The following is a 19,437-nucleotide window of genomic DNA, read 5'->3' on the forward strand; positions in this document are numbered from 1 at the left end:
CCCACCCCAACCCCCAACCCCCCCCCCAAACTTTGGGGGTGTGGCACATAACCCCTCTAAACTTTGTTTATCTCAAATAGCACCCCCAAACTTTACGGCGTCTCACAAAACTCCATGAATTTTACCTTATCTCATGTCATAATTTGTAAATAACTTTGTCATTTGAGAGAAAATGTCTCAGAGAGAGAAAATTTCAGACTTTGTCATTTGTCAATTACAGGCAACATGCCTTCTCCCCTAAATTGTGGACTGTTTTCCTCTCATAGAGATTTTACTTATTTGCGAATTGCATGTAGGTGGTTCAGTGAGAAAAGTTCAAAGTTCAAGAGGGTTTTGTGAGCCATCCCAGAAATGCGGAGGTTATGTGAGATAAACAAAGTTACGAGGGTTTTGCCCAACACCCCCCACCCCCATCCCGAAAACCCCCAACCCAAAAAAAAGGTTGCAGGCAGTTTTGTAAAGTTAACGCTTTTTCCCCCTTGATTTGTCATCAACCGTTAAACTTGCTTGAGGGATGCAAGGTTTTCTGCCATTGATGCCTAGTATCAAATTGTTAGTACATAACATATTATCTGAAATAAGTACTTCCCACAAATCCATGACAATGGTGTTGAGATTGTGTCTTTGATTCTTTGTATAATTTTATAAGAATTAGATAGGGTTAGAGATCTATCATGATTGGGTCTCATCATAATTAGGAAATTGAATCCTATTTTAATTAGGAAGTTATGCTAGATATTAGGTTTTGGTTTCCATATATATATATATTCTTTTATTGTTGGAGGGAAAAAATAAGAAGAAGAGAAAGAGAGAGAGCCAATATTCTTATAATCTAGGATTAGCAGAGGGCGTAGCCTAATTCAAGATTATTGTACGAGAGACGAGAGTTTCATAGTCTTTGTTCGTGCAAAAGATCACATCATTAAGAGGGTTTCACAATCTTTGTCCGTTTAAAAAATTGTAACGAGAGGGCTTTGGAGAGAATATGAGAGTTGACTATGTATGTGAGGTTGAGTGATTGAGAGACTAGAGTTGAGTACTTCTTCTTCTTGATTGTGGTTATTTTCTTGGTGTTAGTCGACCGAACTACATAAATCTTGGTGTTCTTTCTTCTTGATTGTGGTTATTTTCTATCTTGTTGATTGTGAGTTGGCTTTCGAGCTGGATATATTGTAGTAGACGGGGAGACTAAATTTCCCAACAAATGGAATTCAAATATGCTGATGCAAAGGGAATTCTCTATACAATATTCTAAGCCAAATTATACATGTTGCTGAAAAGAAGCTACGATATATTACCCATGCAAAAGAGTCAAATATATTTTGATATAGAAGAAGAAAGACTTGTTACAAAAGGGCTAAAAACATGAAGCTAAAAAAAACATTGAACGCAAAATTCAAGATTACAGTCTCCAACCGATTGCATAAAATAAGACCTGCAGGTATATACCATCTATAATGCATGAGAAAGGCTAAAAAAATTATCGAACTCAAGGTATTGTTATGGAAAAGGGACATTTTATTTACATTATTATACCTCCGAACAATTATGAATCCCAACACTCCCCCTGTCGTTTCTCACTCGCATCCTTTGCAAATATAACATTAAAACACAAAAACTAGAAAAACCAAAATCAAGAATCAACACCAACCCCATCAAGCCAAATAACAACCTGATCAATCGTCGGCCTATGCCTCGGATCCGACACGATACACCTACAAGCAGTCTCAAGAACCACCATCAACTCTCTCTCTTTCGCCTTGCTCCAAATCACAGCATCAAAAACCTGCTCCTCTTTCCCCTCTGCTTTCATCTGCAACACCCAAGACACCAAATCTCTACACCCTCTACCTTTACAAACGTCCACAGGTCTTCTCCCCGTCAAAAGCTCCAACAAAACAACGCCAAAACTAAACACATCTCCTCTCAAAGTCGCAGTCAGAGTCTGACTATACTCAGGTGGAATATATCCCAAAGTACCGACCAAATCAGTTGTCACATGAGTATCATATGGCCTTATTAGCCTCGCAAGTCCAAAATCCGCCAAATGCGCTTCGAATTTTTCATCAAGAAGAATGTTGCTGGATTTCACATCTCTGTGTATAATGTTTGGTTCGCAAACTTTGTGCAAGTAAGCTAGTCCTCTCGCTGAGCCTTGAGCTATTTTGAGCCTAGAGTCCCATTTAAGAAGAGAGCCTCCATCTGATTTTTCGTGAAGCCAATAATCAAGGCTTCCATTCTCCATGTAGGAATAGATTAGGAGTCGATCATTGCCATAACGACAGTAGCCTTTTAGGGCGACGAGGTTTTTGTGTTGAGCTCTTGAGAGTGCTTCTACCTCTGCTCGAAATTCTCTTTCCATTTGACCACAATCACCTGAAAGTCTTTTGATTGCAGTTTTGGTTCCATTGGGGAGGTAAGCTTTGTAGACTAGACCGAATCCTCCACATCCAATGATATTGGCTTGATCGAAATTGTTTGTGGATTTTAGTAGATCGCTGATTGTTAGCTCTTTGTTGCTGTCTGAGTTTTGAAAGAAGAGGACAAGCTTTGATCCAGAGTCAGAAGGACGAAATGCTCCTTCTTCTATTTCTTCATCTTCTTCGTTTGTTGGATCGATTGCCTCTTTCTTTGACAAGTTAAGCAAGAGGACAATAAAGAGAACTACAATCCCCACACTGATGCTGATTGTGATTCCAAGAACGCTTTTTCTCCCAACCCTACCATTCATTTTTGATGAGATTTCTGGAGTCATACCAATAATTTCTTTGGTTTTATTGCAAGTGTCTGGTCCTCGACATAACCCTAGATTGCCCTCAAAGCTAGAATTTGAGAAGCTAAAGAATTGGCCACCGGTTGGAATTTCTCCCTCCAAGTGATTATGGGCTACACTGAACTTGGATAAGAACGTGAGTTTGCTCAAAGACTGAGGAATAGAACCATTGAGATCATTGCAAGAGAGGTCCAATATCTCCAAATTCTCCATCTCTGAGATTGTGTCAGGAATTATGCCCGAAATGTTATTTCTGCTCAAATCCAATACATGGAGGGCCTTTAGCTTCCCAAATTCTGGCCATATTGAACCATTAATCCCATTGTCATTCAAGTACAAAGATGGCGGGAAGCTTGAAACTTGGTTGTATTGAAGCCCAAGAACGCTTTCGTTCCGTTTAACATAGAGAGGCATGACTATCGAACTGCCATTCGTGAAGCTGTTTGCAAGACTGAGGCTCTTGAGTTGAGTCAAACTCTTTGGGATTTCACCGGTAAGAGAATTGTTAGAGATATCCAAATAGATCAAATTTTCGAGTTGTCCAATCCATGAAGGAATTCTCCCATGAAAACGATTCCATGACAGGTCCAAGACTTGTAGCTTCTTACAACTCATCAACCAAATGGGAATTTCACCATGGAGAGCACAATTGCCAAATGCAAGGATTTGAAGATGTGGGAACTCAATGGAGAACTCAGGGACCTCTTCGCCATTGAAATTCTTGGTTAGGATCAATGTTGTAAGGTTCTTACACTGTCGGAGCACTGCCAATGCGCTGGCTATATTATGGAAGCTGTTATTTGACAATGAAAGGAATGAGAGCGATTCAAGATTTCCAAATTCAGTAGGAATTTCACCAGATAATCCATTCTTAGCAAGGCTCAAAGTTTCCAACTTGGAACAAGTCGAGAGGCTGACAGGAAGAGAGCCCTCCAGAAAATTACTAGCAAGATCAAGAGAAGTGAGCAATGGCAAGCTAGAGAAATCAAGATCAAGATGGCCCACCAAAGAATTATTCCTCAAATCGAGTTCTCTAAGCACTGAACACAAAGACAGAGAATTTGGAATATCGCCAGAGAAAGAATTGGAAGGAGCTATCAACTTCTCAAGCATTGTCAAATTACCAAACACATCAGGAATTGGACCAGAAAATCGATTCTCCGACAAAATCAGTGATCTCAAACTTGATAGATTGCTCAAATTCTCGCCCAATCCACCCAGAAACTCATTAAATTCAAGCGACAACTTCTCCAAAGAAACCAACTCAAAGAGCTCGGCAGGGAGATTACCTGACAAAGAATTGAAACCAAGGTATAATTCTTTCAGAGAACCGCCACAATTAGCAAACATGTCGCCAGCAAGCGAGCCCGAGAAGAAATTCATCGAGAAATCAATAACCCGAATAGATTTGGAGCCAATGCAGATATCAGAGCCAATTGAGCCACTCATCGAGTTATTGCTAATATTGAAGAATGACAAATTGGGCAAGCCCAAACTAAAATCAGAGAACGAGCCATTGAAGGAATTCGAAGACAGATCCAACCATTCGAGAGCTTGCATAGAGCCAAGTGCGGTGACATGACCCCAGAGTCCATTGTAGCTCAGATTGAGGACCTGAACGTTCACGAGATTGCCGAGCTGAATCGGGACGCCGCCGGCGAGAGAATTCCTAGAGAGGTCCAGTGATTTCAACTGAGTTAGATTGCCAAGAGAACCCGAGATGGATCCAACAAGCCCGAGGCCTGAAAGACTGAGCTTTGTAACTCTATCCGAGCTCTTATTGCAGTAGACACCAACCCAATTGCAGCACGGGGTTTCAGCGGACCAAGTGGAAACAATGGAGCCATTGCTCAGGTTACTGACAAAGGACTGAAGAGCTACAAGATCACTAGGGTCACAAGACAGGACTAATGAAGGGTAAATGAGAGAAAATAAGAATGCCCATTTGGAGACGAGAGAGAAACAGGAAGAAGATGAAGCCATTAGTAAGGCTTTGTGATAAAGAGCATCAAACCCAAGTGTTGATTCAAAAATGCTCACCTAAGCCCATTTGAAGAGGAACAAGAAGGAGAAGAAGAAGAAGAAAAGGGAGAGCATTTGGGTATTTCTTTTGGTGGGTCAAGGAGAAAGAAGCAAAGAAACAAACCGCAGTGAGGGAGAAGCGCAAAAGGCTAAAGAACAAACTACCCCAAGTTAAGATAACAACAAAAGATCCAATTAAATGCCAATGTCATCGGGAGAAGAGAAGGGGAGACCTTAGAATAGAAGGCAGGGTTTCCTGTGGACCCAACGACGAGTTTGGATTCAAGGAGGGGGGGAGGCGAGCTTTCCAAGAGAGCTTATTAATGACGAGGGGGAAGCTTGAAGCTTACACAAGTTTGTCGGCTTTGTGTAGAACTGGAAAGATTGAGAGCTTCTTTGTAGCTAGAGCTCGGACAGCATCCGGGGGTTTGGAGTGAGGAGTGTGGGGCCCACGGGTAGAGTGGAGTGGGTGAGTGGGTGAGTGGGCAGCGGGGGTGGGTGAGGAGACCAGAGGGGACTCAGCAGGTCTGCTTTGGTCACAGGGAATGCTTCTCTTTTTTAAATGCTTGCTCTCGTCTTTGGCTCTCTTTGGGGATATAACTAGTAAGATTTTAAATGAAGAGCGTAATAAATGAGGGGAGGGTGTGAGCGGGCGGGATTAGGGATCTGGTGGGGATCTGGCGGGTGAATGTCAAAGGTTCACTTTTGGTCGCCCTTGAGCTACAGGAGTGTATTTATGAATGTTTGCTCAAGAATTCAAACATGGGGCTTAAGCCAGACGAAGTTGCTCTTTATGCCAAGATGCATTTAGATTTAGGTTGATTACATGAATGTAGTATACAAAAGTTGAAAAATAAAAATAAAAAATTTCGAGAAAATAATAAAAAAAAAAACAACCCAATGAAGCAAATCATGAAAGAGCGAAAAAGGAAGAAACCAATCATCACGGCTCAGTTTCAGGCACAAGTCAACACTACTGCTATTCCTCCTACCTACAGGGCTGCTAGGCCAGCAAATCTTGATCTTTATTAAACTAAAGCATCGACGAAAAAGCTCCTCGGATCACTTAAACTCAAAACCTTGGGAACCATAAACTGCACTATTAGAAGCTGATGATGCAACTTGTTCAAACAGTAGGCCTGGCCTCCACCACAGTAATTGCTGACCGCTGTTTCCACATGGGTGGAGCTACTTGGACCTGTGCAATATTGAGAGGTGGACACGTGGGGCCCACACATGGATGGGAGGTGGGGTGGAGAGAGAGAGAGAGGAGGTTTCACATGCAAGTAAAGCTTGAAAAGGCGGAGAAGAAGGAGAACGAGTTGACCCGGGCAAAGAGGAGGTTGGGTCTCTGTAGTCTTCAGTTTCGAGTCTGCTGATGAGCAGTGAGTAAATGCGGTGACCTCCAGTTCACGCTACCCAGCACAGTACCCCGTGACCCTCGGCTACGGTGTGCATTTAATTAAGGCTGCGCTCCACTAGGACCCCTACTGCATTCATTTCAAACATTTCCCTCTGTTTGCAAACAGAATATAATCGAGTGAAATCTTCGGCTCATGAGTGACCATGGGGCACATTTGATTAAATATATAATTCCCGCCCAAAAGAAAAGAATAAGAAAATTAATCTCTATTAAACACTCAATTTTCCTTGTACGAGCAGGGATAGTCAAAGCCTGCAGATCTCACTCAAGAAGTCCCCCATTTTCACGCCAAAACAAAACTACTAAATATTACAATCATCATGATTCAATTAACAGCAGCCATTTGAAGCTCGTGTCTCATTAGTCTAATGTGGACTTCGAAATATCGGTTACCGCTACCCTCGACAACTAACCATATATATCATATAATAGTAAAAACATAAGCACCAAACTTACTCAACCAAAAGCTAAAACAGTACACATCTCATCAAAAATCTCACATCTATGAGATTCAGCAATCAAATAACAGATAAAAGCAGACCACTTGAGTCCGTGCTAGCTGTGATGAAACGGACAACGGTTGACATTGGCTTGTCTAGAGAAGGCTGTCAAGCTGAGCCTGCAGGCCTTGTATGGGCACCATGCCCATGCCCTGCATTTCTTCAGCAGAGTAATCGGATTTTATCAGTGACTGCAATTGTGCATGAGCCTCCACAATATTCGTCCTGTGGTGCAGGAAATTAAAGGGCAAACTTATACTTCCATAAAATCATCATATTTCACACTCCAGTGTTAAAGCAATGGGAAAATAAAGATATGTTATGTAACTTCAGCAGACGAAGACATCTAGTCAGTTTAACCCCCAACAAGTTCTTTTTTCACTTCTTTTGAGAATCTTCCAAAAGCCTAGCGAAAACAGACAGCACGAGACTGAATCATAGTACGTAAAATTACTCGGTAAAAGACCTTCAGGTTGTCTCACAGACACACATATAGCGGAGCCAGGATTTCATTTCCAGAGGACCAAAATACAACGTCATACAATACATCAATCAAATACGGAAATGTATAATAAGAATAAATTTTACCATTAAATTGACAAAACGCTATAACTTATACTGTTAAATTTATTCCGGTTGATAAGAAAAAATGGAGAAAATTTGAATATCAAATTTATTGAACATACAGGACTCATTTCACATATCTACTTTTTAATATAAAATTCCAAGAAATTGGAAGAATCTCATTTTTACCATTCTACTATTAAATAGAAAACTACATAAAGGTAGCCTAGTACACGAGGCTCCCATCATTGTGGGCTATGGGGAGGGTTAGATGTACGCAGCCTTACCTCCACATGCGAATAGACTGTTTCCAAAAATAGAAAAGTACATGAAAATTGAAACTCCATTGTCCCATTCTACATGGAATACAAAAAAAAGGAACTTTACGGGAGCACAAATTGGGGAAATATTATGCAATTTAGACTTAAATCTATTGATTTTGAATCTTATTTTGGTGGATTTTGATATTAATTTTGGTCGATTTGGTAACTAATTACCCGTTCCTTATTAACAACTACCCAACCATGATTAACAATTTAGATGATAAATATAGCAACGACACTAATTTCATAACATTTGAAAAGATTTAGGGAACTAATTTGAAATATGATAGATCTAGGGAAAAGATTTGGGAAACTATTAATATGAAGATTTTGAAGAGCAAAATCTCTTCAACAGTTCGCATCAGTTTCACAGCAAAAGTTACTAAGAACGCAAGTTTCTTTGTAAATTATCAAAAGAAAACATAACGCACAGCTTATTATCAAAACTAGCTTCTGCTGCATGTATGACAGGAACTCACTTGATGGGTTTGAACAAGATCATCCGCGTGGATGGGTTCTGTAGATAAAGCTTCATCTTGGTCATCACTTTGGGCAAATCTTGTTGCATAGCAGTGTTAACCTGTCACCATTGCATCAGATATCATGATTTAACATTCAGTAAGTAAATCATCAAAATGTTGAGATGTATCGCATACCTTCTGAATAAGCTCAGCCACTTTCTCTGGAGTAGCAAAGGCTTGATCCCTGAGGGGTTTTGCCAAAACAGAGTTTAGCTTCTGATCCTGTCTACCAGAGGACAATGCATGTTTTACAGCAGTGACCTGGAAAATTATACGTAGGTTATAATCATATACTTCTTTTTTTAAGAAATCAAGACTTTCAGACACCTAATACGTTCATGTTAGTTACAGTATGACTTGAGAACACTGACTAGAAATTTCATGGGAAGCTAAAGAAGAGACGATTGAGATGATTAATAGGTTATGACACTAAAAAAAGTCAGGAACTTTGTTTTGTTTGTCTTCTTTCCCTTTAATCATTTTTTGGAACTTTTTTGAACGCTCTGTTAAATGTATAAATATCTTTTAGACAAAGAGTGAGACGTTAGGGTAACCATATATGAAACAAAGCAGTTTTACATAATCTGCTCAAGTGCTGAAGGATTACCTGATTAAACAAACTTTTCCAATTTAATTTTACAAGTTAGAACAAGATCATTTGACGTGCTTAGTTGAAGATTCATTACCTTGGTAACAAACGAAAGCATTGGGTCCACAACTAACTTCGTGATGCACATGATGAATTCCTCACATGTCACTTTCAGACTTTTTTCTATTTCCTGTAAATAAAAGAAATTTCACACCTTATGCAATACAATATGCAATTTGCATGGAACCACTGCCTCTCTGCAATATTAATAAAAAGTCATAACTTTTTCAGCTTGTTCTATCATACGATATGTATATTGCTAATCAAAAGGTATTAACAACTATAGACGGTACTGTTGCTAATATCCTAGGTTTCAGCATAATTTACGATATGTATATTGCTAAGGCTCACGTTTATAAGAAGCTCCCATCAACTACTTTCAGTCTCCATCCAAGTTGGATGCTCTATCAAATGGAAGAGACTGAATGTCCTCTTTGCTAATTCAACATAATGAAATTCCTCCCACTGGAAGATACAAGGTTAAACTAGAGACCAACAAGGATTTAACAATCATAATGTACCACATTGGCCACATAGACAAAGAATTCAATTTGACCAAACAGCATCAGATTCCTAGCAGAACATACCGGAGCTTCACAAATTTCAAATTTGGCAATAATATCTCAAGTTTTAGTCCAACTTGTCATCAAATATGGATAAAAAATATATATTAATATTACATAGATGATAAACCATATAAATAGTCTGTTGAGATATACGTAAATTATGCTGCTAACTATGCTGCCAACTATGGCTTGTTACTTGTACTCAAATTGCATATATTTCCTCTCTATAGCACAACTTCACGGACCATAACTATTTTCTCAAATTCCAGTAGTGTTTTTAACGCCATAATCTTTCTTTGTATGTTTTCCTACTAATATCCTTTCTAAGCCAATATAGTCACGCAATTTGATTGAAGTAATGAATTAGAAAGGGCAATAACACCTAATAGGCATTTTAAGAGTAAGGGTCCAAAAACACCTGCAGATGAACCTGAATATGGAACCTTTTAAAGCATCTAATGAAGTCTGCAAATCGCACTATCATGCGCAAGCCAAAGCAAATTTAATGATTGCCAAACCTTTCTGGCATCTATCTGACTTTCTAGAACACGTGGAGAGAAGTTCCGAGCCAGTGAGGATGATCCAAATAGTGAGGCTTGACCTCTGAGGATTCTCCTTAGATGTTCCTGGAACAAGGGAAAACAGAAATTAGTTGGCTCAATGGACATAAAACTCAAAAGTATTATCAATATCTCATTATATGTACAATGTTAACAGTTAACATCAAGAAAAAACAAATAGTATAAATTTAGCCATCAAACATAGAGAATTTAGATCAAAACATCATAAAAAAGCTCTTGATAAACCATATGCCAAAGGAAAAAAGTTTTCTTGCCAGCAGCGGCGCTTTTTAACTAGACAAACTTCAGTTAACCCTAAATCTCTACTTTTACTGGAAGGTGAAGTGCTGGAGATAAAAGAAACTGTATGGACAGTGTTATCATCCACCTCGAGTGGATTAACTAGTCATCCAAGCTCCCTTAATAAATGGAAGCAAGTTTGGAGCTACTAACTAGAGTATAATTATCACACAAAAGGAAGTCTCAACTTGTACTCACCAGCAAATGAGAGAAATCCAACTCTTTGTGAGTGACGGAGAATTCAATATCAAATGGCGCAATCTGATCAGATTTAGGAACAGTAGTTAGTAAAATTTAACATAAAAGCAATCAGCATCAGAATTAAGAATGAAGTTACACGCGATAAAATTAAGATTATCTAAATCACCTGTTCCCTCAAGATAAGGAGATGCTTAACAAGAAATAGTTGTCCATCCAATGTAGATGACTTTTTTGTGACAAGTTTACTGGCATTCTGAAAATTCAATAAGCTGCTTAAGGACACAAGTCATAGAGCATCAAATGTTTCACAATTATTCATTCAGCTTGTACACACTTTATTTGTATGAGAATGTGTTCAATGCATCTAATATGAGAATTTTTTTATGACCTTCAAGAAGAATGTAGAACCAATTTTTTCCATTGAATAATCAGCAGAAGGCTCAGATGAGGAATCATAAAGGAATTTCTGATGTAAATATAACGAGAATGGGTTATTTTTACAAAGATACCTCCAATTTTCATCATTTAACAGTGTCTTATACATTCTTTTGAATAATATATACCTTCAAAATAGTTTTCCAGTATGCTACATCAGTATATATCAAGTTCATATGGTAACACAACCAGTAAGATGTGGGTGGATGAAGAAAAATAAAACAATAATCCGCGGAGAATTGATTTGTTCGACTGAGGAGAATGGTCTATGTTGTTTGTAAGAGTTACTATAATCTAATTGTTATTTCACTCCATCTTTTTGACACCTGCTGCTAAAAAAGGTTAATAGATACCGCTTTTAATCCTAGTGGTGTCACTACATCATGAAATAATACATAGTTATGAAAGGGTCTGAAAAAAATGAATTTGCTTTGCAGTTAAAACAGATTACCTAGCAATACTATTCTACAGTTGAGTTAGACAGTTAGAGCTTTTAAAAACTCCTTTTAAAAACTGGAAAATGGAAATTAAGTTTCATGATCAAAATGCGAATCGTTTTTGGTCATTTTTGTTGTACACCCTTCTGTAATTCTAACGAAGTGAGATTCCATTGTTAGAGAGGAAAAAGAAATGAAGGAAACATGTTCCTGACCTGTATGGATATCGAGCAGAATTCTACAGCTTCCTGGATAATAGCAAAACAAAGGGCATATATCAGACAACCTCTTACCAAGGGAATGAATTTCTAAGAGAAGCCAAGCAAAACAAACCTGAGCTAACCCAGTAAAAACTGGAGGTTCCAAACAATGATACAACTTTGATAGGCATGATAATGTTTTCTCCAATGGAGGATACCAGGTTTTGAAAATGTCAGAGTTATCATCAACCTGTAGTTCAAAGAAAAATTAAAAGCTTTTATGAGTGCCAGCATGATTCAAGAATCCAACAATCATTAAGGAGACAGTCTCCGGAGAAGTGAAAAAGAGAGTTTCTGCAAAGTGAACTAATGCAGGCACCAATACTGAACTTCCAGACAAAACTTTAGTGCTTCTCTACACGCACACACATGAAAATTACACAACATAATGCATAATATAACAAAAAATTGGGAGCGTCACTCTTCCAATCTAAGAGGAAAGGTAAACCATGGGAACAAGTTACTGACCGCAACGCCTGATGTTGTCTCAGTAAATATTTCCAACCTAGCAGGGTAATCAAGATCTTCTTCAGAAGGATGGAAATTTGCAATCTGTTAAAAGAGAACATTATCACTATGAAAAAAATCGGCTGACAAGTATAGAATTTTTTAAGCAGTAATGCTTACAAAGCATGCAATTACATTGTGTAACATGCATCCAAAATTAAATCCTTGGGCATTTGCAAGTTTAATAGAGTGGTCAAGCAAGCCAAACTAGATCAATACAAGTTTGCAACATCCTTATTTTCTGTATACTTTGTTCTCCTTCGTCCACATTAATGTTTTAAGTACCAGTCAATATATCTCCACAATGTTACAGCTCATTTATTAGTCAAAATTGCTAAAATGCACTTCCATCTATTTCTAGATTTGCTGATAATGGATGAACAAATCCATCTACAGTAAGCATAACTTATTCCTCTTATGTTAAAACACACCACAGTGTTGCATTAAAAGAAAGAAAATTGCTAATGGAAAAGCTGTAGATACAGAAAGAATGGAACACATAAACTAATAAGTGAAGCACAGACTAAAGAATTATATAGTGTTCCACTGAGGAATACCTGATCGCGAATGTGTGTGCGAGCACAAAATGTCAATCTCTCATGAATATCTGCTAGAATCCTTTGAAGGGTGGCTCTCAACCCTGCAAGTGACTCGCTATGTCTACCAAGCTGCTCCCCTAGAACTTCGATTTTCAGGATATCAGCAAGTTCACAAAGAGTATCAAGATTTGCTTCATATATCAGTTTAGGGCGTATTATGTCATACAAGTACGTGCATCTGCAAGTTTTGACAGCACATTAAACCAATGTTAACAATCATACAATACAATGGTCAGCACCGTTGAAATCCGTATAGCTAGCAAAAGAAATGGTTCTGATAACACTGGAAGTCCCAAAAAATCAACAGAAGAAAGAGTAAATGAGAAATGACGAAAATTTATCTGAACAAGAATTTCAAGGGCTAATTTATAGAAATTAAGAATGTTTGTATCTATGAAGTTAGGATTAAGGCTAATGTTAATTAGACTACTGTCTCCAATCTCTAGTATATGAAAATCTCTAGTAATGTTGACAGAACAAACATCTAAATGGAGAAGGCTGTTTCTCAGACATTTGTAATCATAATAATAATATGAGGCAAGAAGTGGAAACAGGCTATTGATCACTGCTCCATACTTGGAGGATATTTTACGAACAACTATCAACATGATGTGTAACAGACTGAAGAACCAAATGGACATTTCCCTTAACCATCCACAATGATAACAAAGTAAAGTTTCTAAATAGGAACAAACATACCATTTGATGAATCAAAGCAACAGAAAGAAACAGCTGGCAAAGTGCAGTGCCATAAAGTTTCACTTATTTATGTAAGTTTCAGCCAAGTAGGAACCGGATGCAACACAGAGAAAGGCACTAAAACTTACAGAGGGTCTACTAAAGGAGCCAAACCGGAGACTTCTTTGGAAGAAACAGGAAAAAAGTGAGCAAAGAGCTGATGCTCAAGCTGGCAGACCTGAGAAGGAAAGTAGTGTCAGCAAATCAAATGGTATAAAACAATAAAATAAAAGGAAAGAAAATAGCACGGAAGCACAGCCAAGTCCAGAAGCACAATGCACATGTTCTTCCGAGCACCACAGAAAGACAAAAATGTGCTAAATTCACACCCAAATTCTCAAACCACAACAAAGACTAGGATTGTAGTGGTAAGATCAAGAAGCAGTGCGTTAGAACAACAAACTCAAAAATTGCCCATCGCCTACTACCGATGTAATTTAAAAACTTGACAAGTTAAATATACAAATTAACCTTGTCCAGGTATTTAAAAGAAATGTCAACAATGATATGCAAAAAAAAGCAACTCCTCATTTCCTGTTCACTAAAGACATAAGCACCATATTACATAAAATAGTAGAATTGGATATTGAGTCACCTGCGTTAGGTATGCACATCCAGACCGAGTTAATGATGGCAATTTCTCTTTCCTTGAAAACTCAGTGATACGATGCTGCACAATACTTTTTATCTATATAGCATTCGTAAAACATCAAAGAAAAAAAAAGTTAGATAAATCAGAATAGATTTGGGTATTGATGACTATCACAAACAATAATGCGGTCCCATCAAACCTACCAGGGATAATCGCTGCTCACAGTACAGTTTGTGACATTCTGAAAGAATCTGGAGATACTCTTTCCTTGAAGACCTACTTTCAATTTCTTCTAGTATAGGTTTGAGCTGCAAATAGTAAAATTCATTCATGTATCTCACCTCTGCCATATATAAAGATAGAATGCAAATGCAGATAAAGATATGATATCATTAGCACTCTAGTTCATCTAAAAGTTTGGTTTCCATTATAAAACAAAAAATCATACTCTCTTCAAATTAGTTTGGCTGGTTTCTAATGTACTGTACTCATGAGTCATGATATTTAAAGGAGAAGAAAAAGGGAGAAACAAAATATATGAAGAAACGAATGAAACCCTACCTCACTAGCCGTGGCCTTAAAGCGAACATAGATAACAGATGCTTCAACACCCTCTGAAAAAGAGATTTTGCTTGGACCACTGCCTCGAATAGCAGCTTGCACCTGAACAGCAGGAAAATGGGTTTAAATAACTTTTCTGGCTAAAAGGTACATGCCAAAATGTATTTAAAAAAATACCTGTGAAGAAGCACCTTTTAGAACTGAAAGTACGTGAGATCGAATCATGCCTAATGCTCGGGACTATATGAACAAAAGCAAGAAATAGAGGCAGCATGTTTATTTTCTCAACTACAACCAGAATAGATTATCCTGGTGCATAGAGCTCATTATACAATTAAAAACAACATTCAAGTACCTGGAGTTGTCGAAACTTAACCAAGTAAACACCAGATTCTGCATACTGTGGGTTGCTCTCAACATACCTAGGCTTCCGACCACAAAAGATGACTCACTTAAATTTTGCAAAGGTACATAAAATTAATGCAACAAGTATGGGAAGGGGACTGGATTATAAATAAGAATCTTACGAGATACAGTCATCGAGCCGTTTCAGTAGAGAAAGGAACTGCCCATTCCCAATGTTCATATTTGCAGAATAGAAATTGGTAGAAACCTGTATGACCATTTAAATAACAGAACATTAAGCATAGAAGAAAAGAAAAATCTATCTGCTTGCAATGTAATGATAAAAAAGGCCAAAAGCAGTAAATATGACCCAGAAAAATCTATCTGCTTGCAATGTAATGATAAAAAAGGCCAAAAGCAGTAAATATGACCCAGCCCGCTACTTGTCAGTAGACAACAGCTTAACCTGTAATATTATGTACATACGAAAAAATGTTGTAACAACTAAAGCAAAGAACATTTCCCAAAAAATGAAGAAATGCTAATAAGCAACAAAAACCAAGAAAGTTAAGAACACGTTTCGGAGTGCCTGCACAGGCATCATCTCAAGATTGCATATGCATCGATTGTTAACTAAAACTCAACTTAGAATTTTATTCTATGTCAAAAAGCTAGCATGAGATTTTAATGCAAAACAAAATGTTACATGAGCCAAATACCATCATGTATACCTTAAACTATGGCAGCATATAATAGTAAGTTTAAAAAGAACCAAATCTTTTGCTCTTTATTAGAATATCCCTCAGCTTCTAAACAGAACTCCTCTATAAAATTAGTAACTAGCACAACTTTCTTCAGTGCTTTAATCTGAGCTTGTTATGATATCACATACCCTTTGTCCAATCAAATCCATCCACATGATCCTGTGATGCATTTTGTCTCCTCGTATATCTTTGCAGCATATGCCAATCAGAACTAAAAGCTACGGAAATCTCCAATGGATAAAACATACTAGAACAATACCCCACTATTACTTGTCCTTTTAAGGAGTGGAATAGCCTGTCTAAGACCTCCTAGATTTAAATAGCTAAACACCTACATTCTATTATAATACTCCTCACTAAAATGCAACCACTTCATTTTTAATAATCTAAGGTTCAAGTGTGCAGCATTACTCACTGTTATTTTGACAACACTGAAGCTGTTTTGTACATAAAAGTTTACAGGTCAAATAAAGCAACTACTAAAAGAGGGACATATCAATCAAACCTTACATTCTCCAATTCATCAAAATAGTTGAGCTTACTTCGAAGCGCCTCTGCAAAATCAACTAATCTCTGCTTTTCAAGCAACTGCACCGTGAATAAGAAAAAAAAGAGCATGCTGACAAATTATTAGTGCAAAGAGAATAATCTCATGAAGAAAATTACTATTCAAAAATAATATGCATAGAATTTGAATGAGGAAAACATAAATACGAAAGCTGATAGAACTTAAGAAGCAAATGAAATGAATGATCTCATGCTTTGTATATATTTTTTACATCTTTAAAATTGTTCTGGAACCAAAGGTTACAGATCCATGCACACAGTATTTGCAGAATGCTATCTGCAAACAGTAGGTTATTTCTCCAAATTAGAAGATAACAAAGATTACATGTCTACACCACTGAGGGATGCAATTTGTTGCATTCAAGGAATCAGGGGTTTTCGGTAAGTTGGTCATCTAACTCTAGATTTACTTGAAAGATTGTCTGATAATGATGTCTTATATTGAAAAATTCCAAGCCTTTCAAGGTAAAACTAACCCTAAATTTCTTTTCATTATGCTAACCAAGGTTTGAAATCGTGGTATTGCTTTGAGCATCAGCTGTTGATATATAGTATCAGTTTCAAAACTTTTTGAGATTTTGTCAAATTGGAAATATCAGAAAACGATAGGAGAAGTTTCAGTAATTCCCATGATTCACCAACTTTCTACAGATTTCTTGTCTTATTTTGCCCCAGTATAACACTATTGAAAATTATCGGTACTTTTTACCTTAATATATTGGTCACTATTAGCCAATATCACCTCGTTCAGTTGTTAATGTTAAATATCAATAGAATCAGTCAAATTTGACTTAATTGGATCGGCATGATTAAGATCAAGCAAGGTAACATAGGATTGATAAATATCTGCATTGGATGATACTTCAATTATTGCTGCTAACTTTAGATTTTTTAGAAACTTTCCGTAAACATAAGTACTTAATACTTAACGCTTAGATCCAACTACACAATAAATGCAAGTTTAAAAGATGATAGACAAAGGAGAGCACTGAACTCACATAGTAGATTAAAATTTTCAGTCATTGAAAAGACATTATATATATTATTCAGCAAAAATATTTCATGATGATAACGATTGTGCATAGAGCAAAACACAAATAAAAGAAAATGACATACCAACCGATCGCAGGCATCATGCAAGGCTTTAGTTTTTGTTGCAACAGTCTGGTGTAGCATTTGTAGTTCATCTAATAACTTGAGGGTATCATCCACCTGCATTAGTCAAAAGAAAATAACTGCTTACACCATTTACAAAGCAATTTAAAATGGTGAAAGTAATGAGCTATGTTTTCATACGGAATTTTGTTTAGGAAACAAAGATATAATCAAAAATACCTGATTAAGAATTCCATCACATATCTGAATCCTCTCTACCAATGTATTGACATAGAGATTATACTTCTCCTCCGTCTTTCATGAAAAAGGAAAATTTGCAACCTTATTTTTCAAAACTATATAGACAACAAGTTGTAAGAAACTGAAAACGCAAACCTCTGAATTCATCGCTGATTCCAGATCCAAAAACCATTTGTAAAACTACAAGAAAGATAGACACAAGCAACTATCAACTGACATTTCAAGCAAGTCAATGCAAAGCCTTCCCCAAAATTTTTCATAAAAAAATTGTTAAGTAACTGAATCTATTATCAGATCCTATCCAATCTCTTGCTGAATCACTAACAAGAATTGAAATAAACCTGGTGAGTATTAACCAGAACAGCATCCATTGCAGCAGCCTTATTGGCTGAATCATCAATAGAAACCGTTGAATTACCATTACTTTCCTTGCCTGTGACCTGATCTTGAGACTGAAAAAGGAAATAAAATCAGATCAAAACAAAATCAACAGCAACAAAAGCATCAAATCAGAAATTTTTCGAAATTTCACCAGATTTGGAGGGAACGGGCGCTCGGTGACCGCATTGGAGAGCGATGCGATCGCGGCGTGTTGTTTCTCCGTCAGCGGAGCGTGCTGTTGAGAATTGGGGATGAATTAGGGATCAGTGATCAATAAATTAGGGTTTTGCAAGGATTATTCAGTACCTGTTCCCATGTTGAGGCGAAATTGTAGCCTCGGGAAATGGCGCCAGACTTGGGGAAACTGGCCGTCGCCATGGACGAGAGGTGAGAAGAGGAGAGGAGAGAAGGAAAAGAGAGAAGTTACAGTTGATCTAACGACAATCAGCGAGCTCTTTTTCTGGTTAACTTTGGCCCCTGGGGAAAATATGGCTAATTAGCATTTAAATACCTTATAGTTCCTTAACATTGCACTTATATGCCCTCATTTGTTTTTGGCAGCACTTATGTACCATGAAAGTGTTCGAAATTTACACTATGAAACTTTATGTTATACAAACGTGAGAATGTTCTCCAAAATATTAACTTGTTCACGTGCTAATTTTAAAATATTTTAATCCTCAATTTACAGAAGAGAAGGATACCCAAATTTATACCGTGAGAAAGTATTTTGGAGACATTTCGGTCAGTTGGGCTGCAATGTTCTTGGTTTCTTTGGAAGGAGGGGACATAAATTTCAATAACATGCCATCTTCTTGTTATCAAGCATATCAAAGCTGCGTCTCTAACATACAGTTCTGATGTTCCAACCTTTCAGAGGCTTAGCATAGACGAAGCTGAGAGATTGATTCGACGTGACAGTTTCTCCATGCAACCTTACTGTTTTCTTTCTTTTCTTTTCTTTTTTCCATTTTAATCTTGCCCCAGTTAGCTTCGCCTTATTTTATTTGAGTTTTTTTTTTCTTTCTTTTTTCATATACTTTAGAGTTGTTGCGTTAAACTCTTGTTAATAGAATAAAAACTCGTGTTAGACTATCTCCAACCCATTGCACCAAAATGGTGTAATTTTTGCACCAAAATGATGCAAAAATCACATCAAACAGTAATACATCTCCAACCCATTGCACTAATTTTTACACCAAAAAAGAATATTCTCAGTATATTCTCAGTATATTCCCTTTTATCTACTTTTATATTAAGTAAAAAGTAAAAAATAAATATAAAAAAAAATTTAAAAGTAATGAACAGTAATAACGCGGATGAACAGTACGACACCATATTTCTGTTCATCCGCTCCAAAGTGCCGCAAAGAATGCGGCACGGTTGGAGGGGAAACTGTTAGATCTACATCATAAAACTTGAGATCTAAAACCATATAGCCATGATTAATTCAAAGAAATTAACAATAATCAAAAGAGAGCGGAAGCTTATAC

At 37.2% G+C, this 19,437-nt stretch overlaps 2 protein-coding genes across 2 annotated transcripts; both read right to left on the minus strand.

Annotated features, from left to right (window-relative positions):
* On the minus strand, window positions 1,395-5,315 carry LOC109833470 (phytosulfokine receptor 2). The gene has a single exon (XM_020401147.1). The coding sequence runs from the start codon at window positions 4,754-4,756 to the stop codon at window positions 1,634-1,636; it is 3,123 nt and encodes a 1,040-aa protein (XP_020256736.1). The 5' UTR covers window positions 4,757-5,315; the 3' UTR covers window positions 1,395-1,633.
* LOC109833471 (conserved oligomeric Golgi complex subunit 3-like) lies at window positions 6,483-18,416 on the minus strand. Its single transcript, XM_020401148.1, has 25 exons — window positions 18,251-18,416; window positions 18,096-18,179; window positions 17,905-18,015; window positions 17,699-17,743; window positions 17,543-17,617; window positions 17,324-17,419; window positions 16,151-16,228; window positions 15,059-15,144; window positions 14,887-14,953; window positions 14,709-14,771; window positions 14,532-14,633; window positions 14,174-14,278; window positions 13,974-14,066; window positions 13,468-13,556; window positions 12,599-12,818; window positions 12,003-12,086; window positions 11,608-11,724; window positions 11,490-11,522; window positions 10,569-10,655; window positions 10,400-10,462; window positions 9,860-9,967; window positions 8,813-8,905; window positions 8,262-8,387; window positions 8,085-8,185; window positions 6,483-6,943 (listed from the first exon to the last, which is right to left on the minus strand). Exons 1-25 carry the CDS (start codon window positions 18,320-18,322, stop codon window positions 6,814-6,816), a joined length of 2,328 nt encoding a protein of 775 aa, XP_020256737.1. The 5' UTR covers window positions 18,323-18,416; the 3' UTR covers window positions 6,483-6,813.

Source organism: Asparagus officinalis, chromosome 3 (genome assembly GCF_001876935.1).
Source record: "Asparagus officinalis chromosome 3, Aspof.V1, whole genome shotgun sequence".
NCBI lineage: Eukaryota > Viridiplantae > Streptophyta > Magnoliopsida > Asparagales > Asparagaceae > Asparagus > Asparagus officinalis.

Excerpts from the sequence above, each read along its gene's own strand:
- LOC109833471 (XM_020401148.1), bottom strand. The coding sequence starts at position 18,322 with ATGGCGACGGCCAGTTTCCCCAAGTCTGGCGCCATTTCCCGAGGCTAC. Across the intron at positions 18,016-18,095 it reads GCCCGTTCCCTCCAAATCTG|TCTCAAGATCAGGTCACAGG; the intron begins GTGAAATTTCGA and ends TTCCTTTTTCAG. Across the intron at positions 13,557-13,973 it reads GATGTGCATACCTAACGCAG|GTCTGCCAGCTTGAGCATCA; the intron begins GTGACTCAATAT and ends TTTCCTTCTCAG.
- LOC109833470 (XM_020401147.1), bottom strand. The coding sequence starts at position 4,756 with ATGGCTTCATCTTCTTCCTGTTTCTCTCTCGTCTCCAAATGGGCATTC.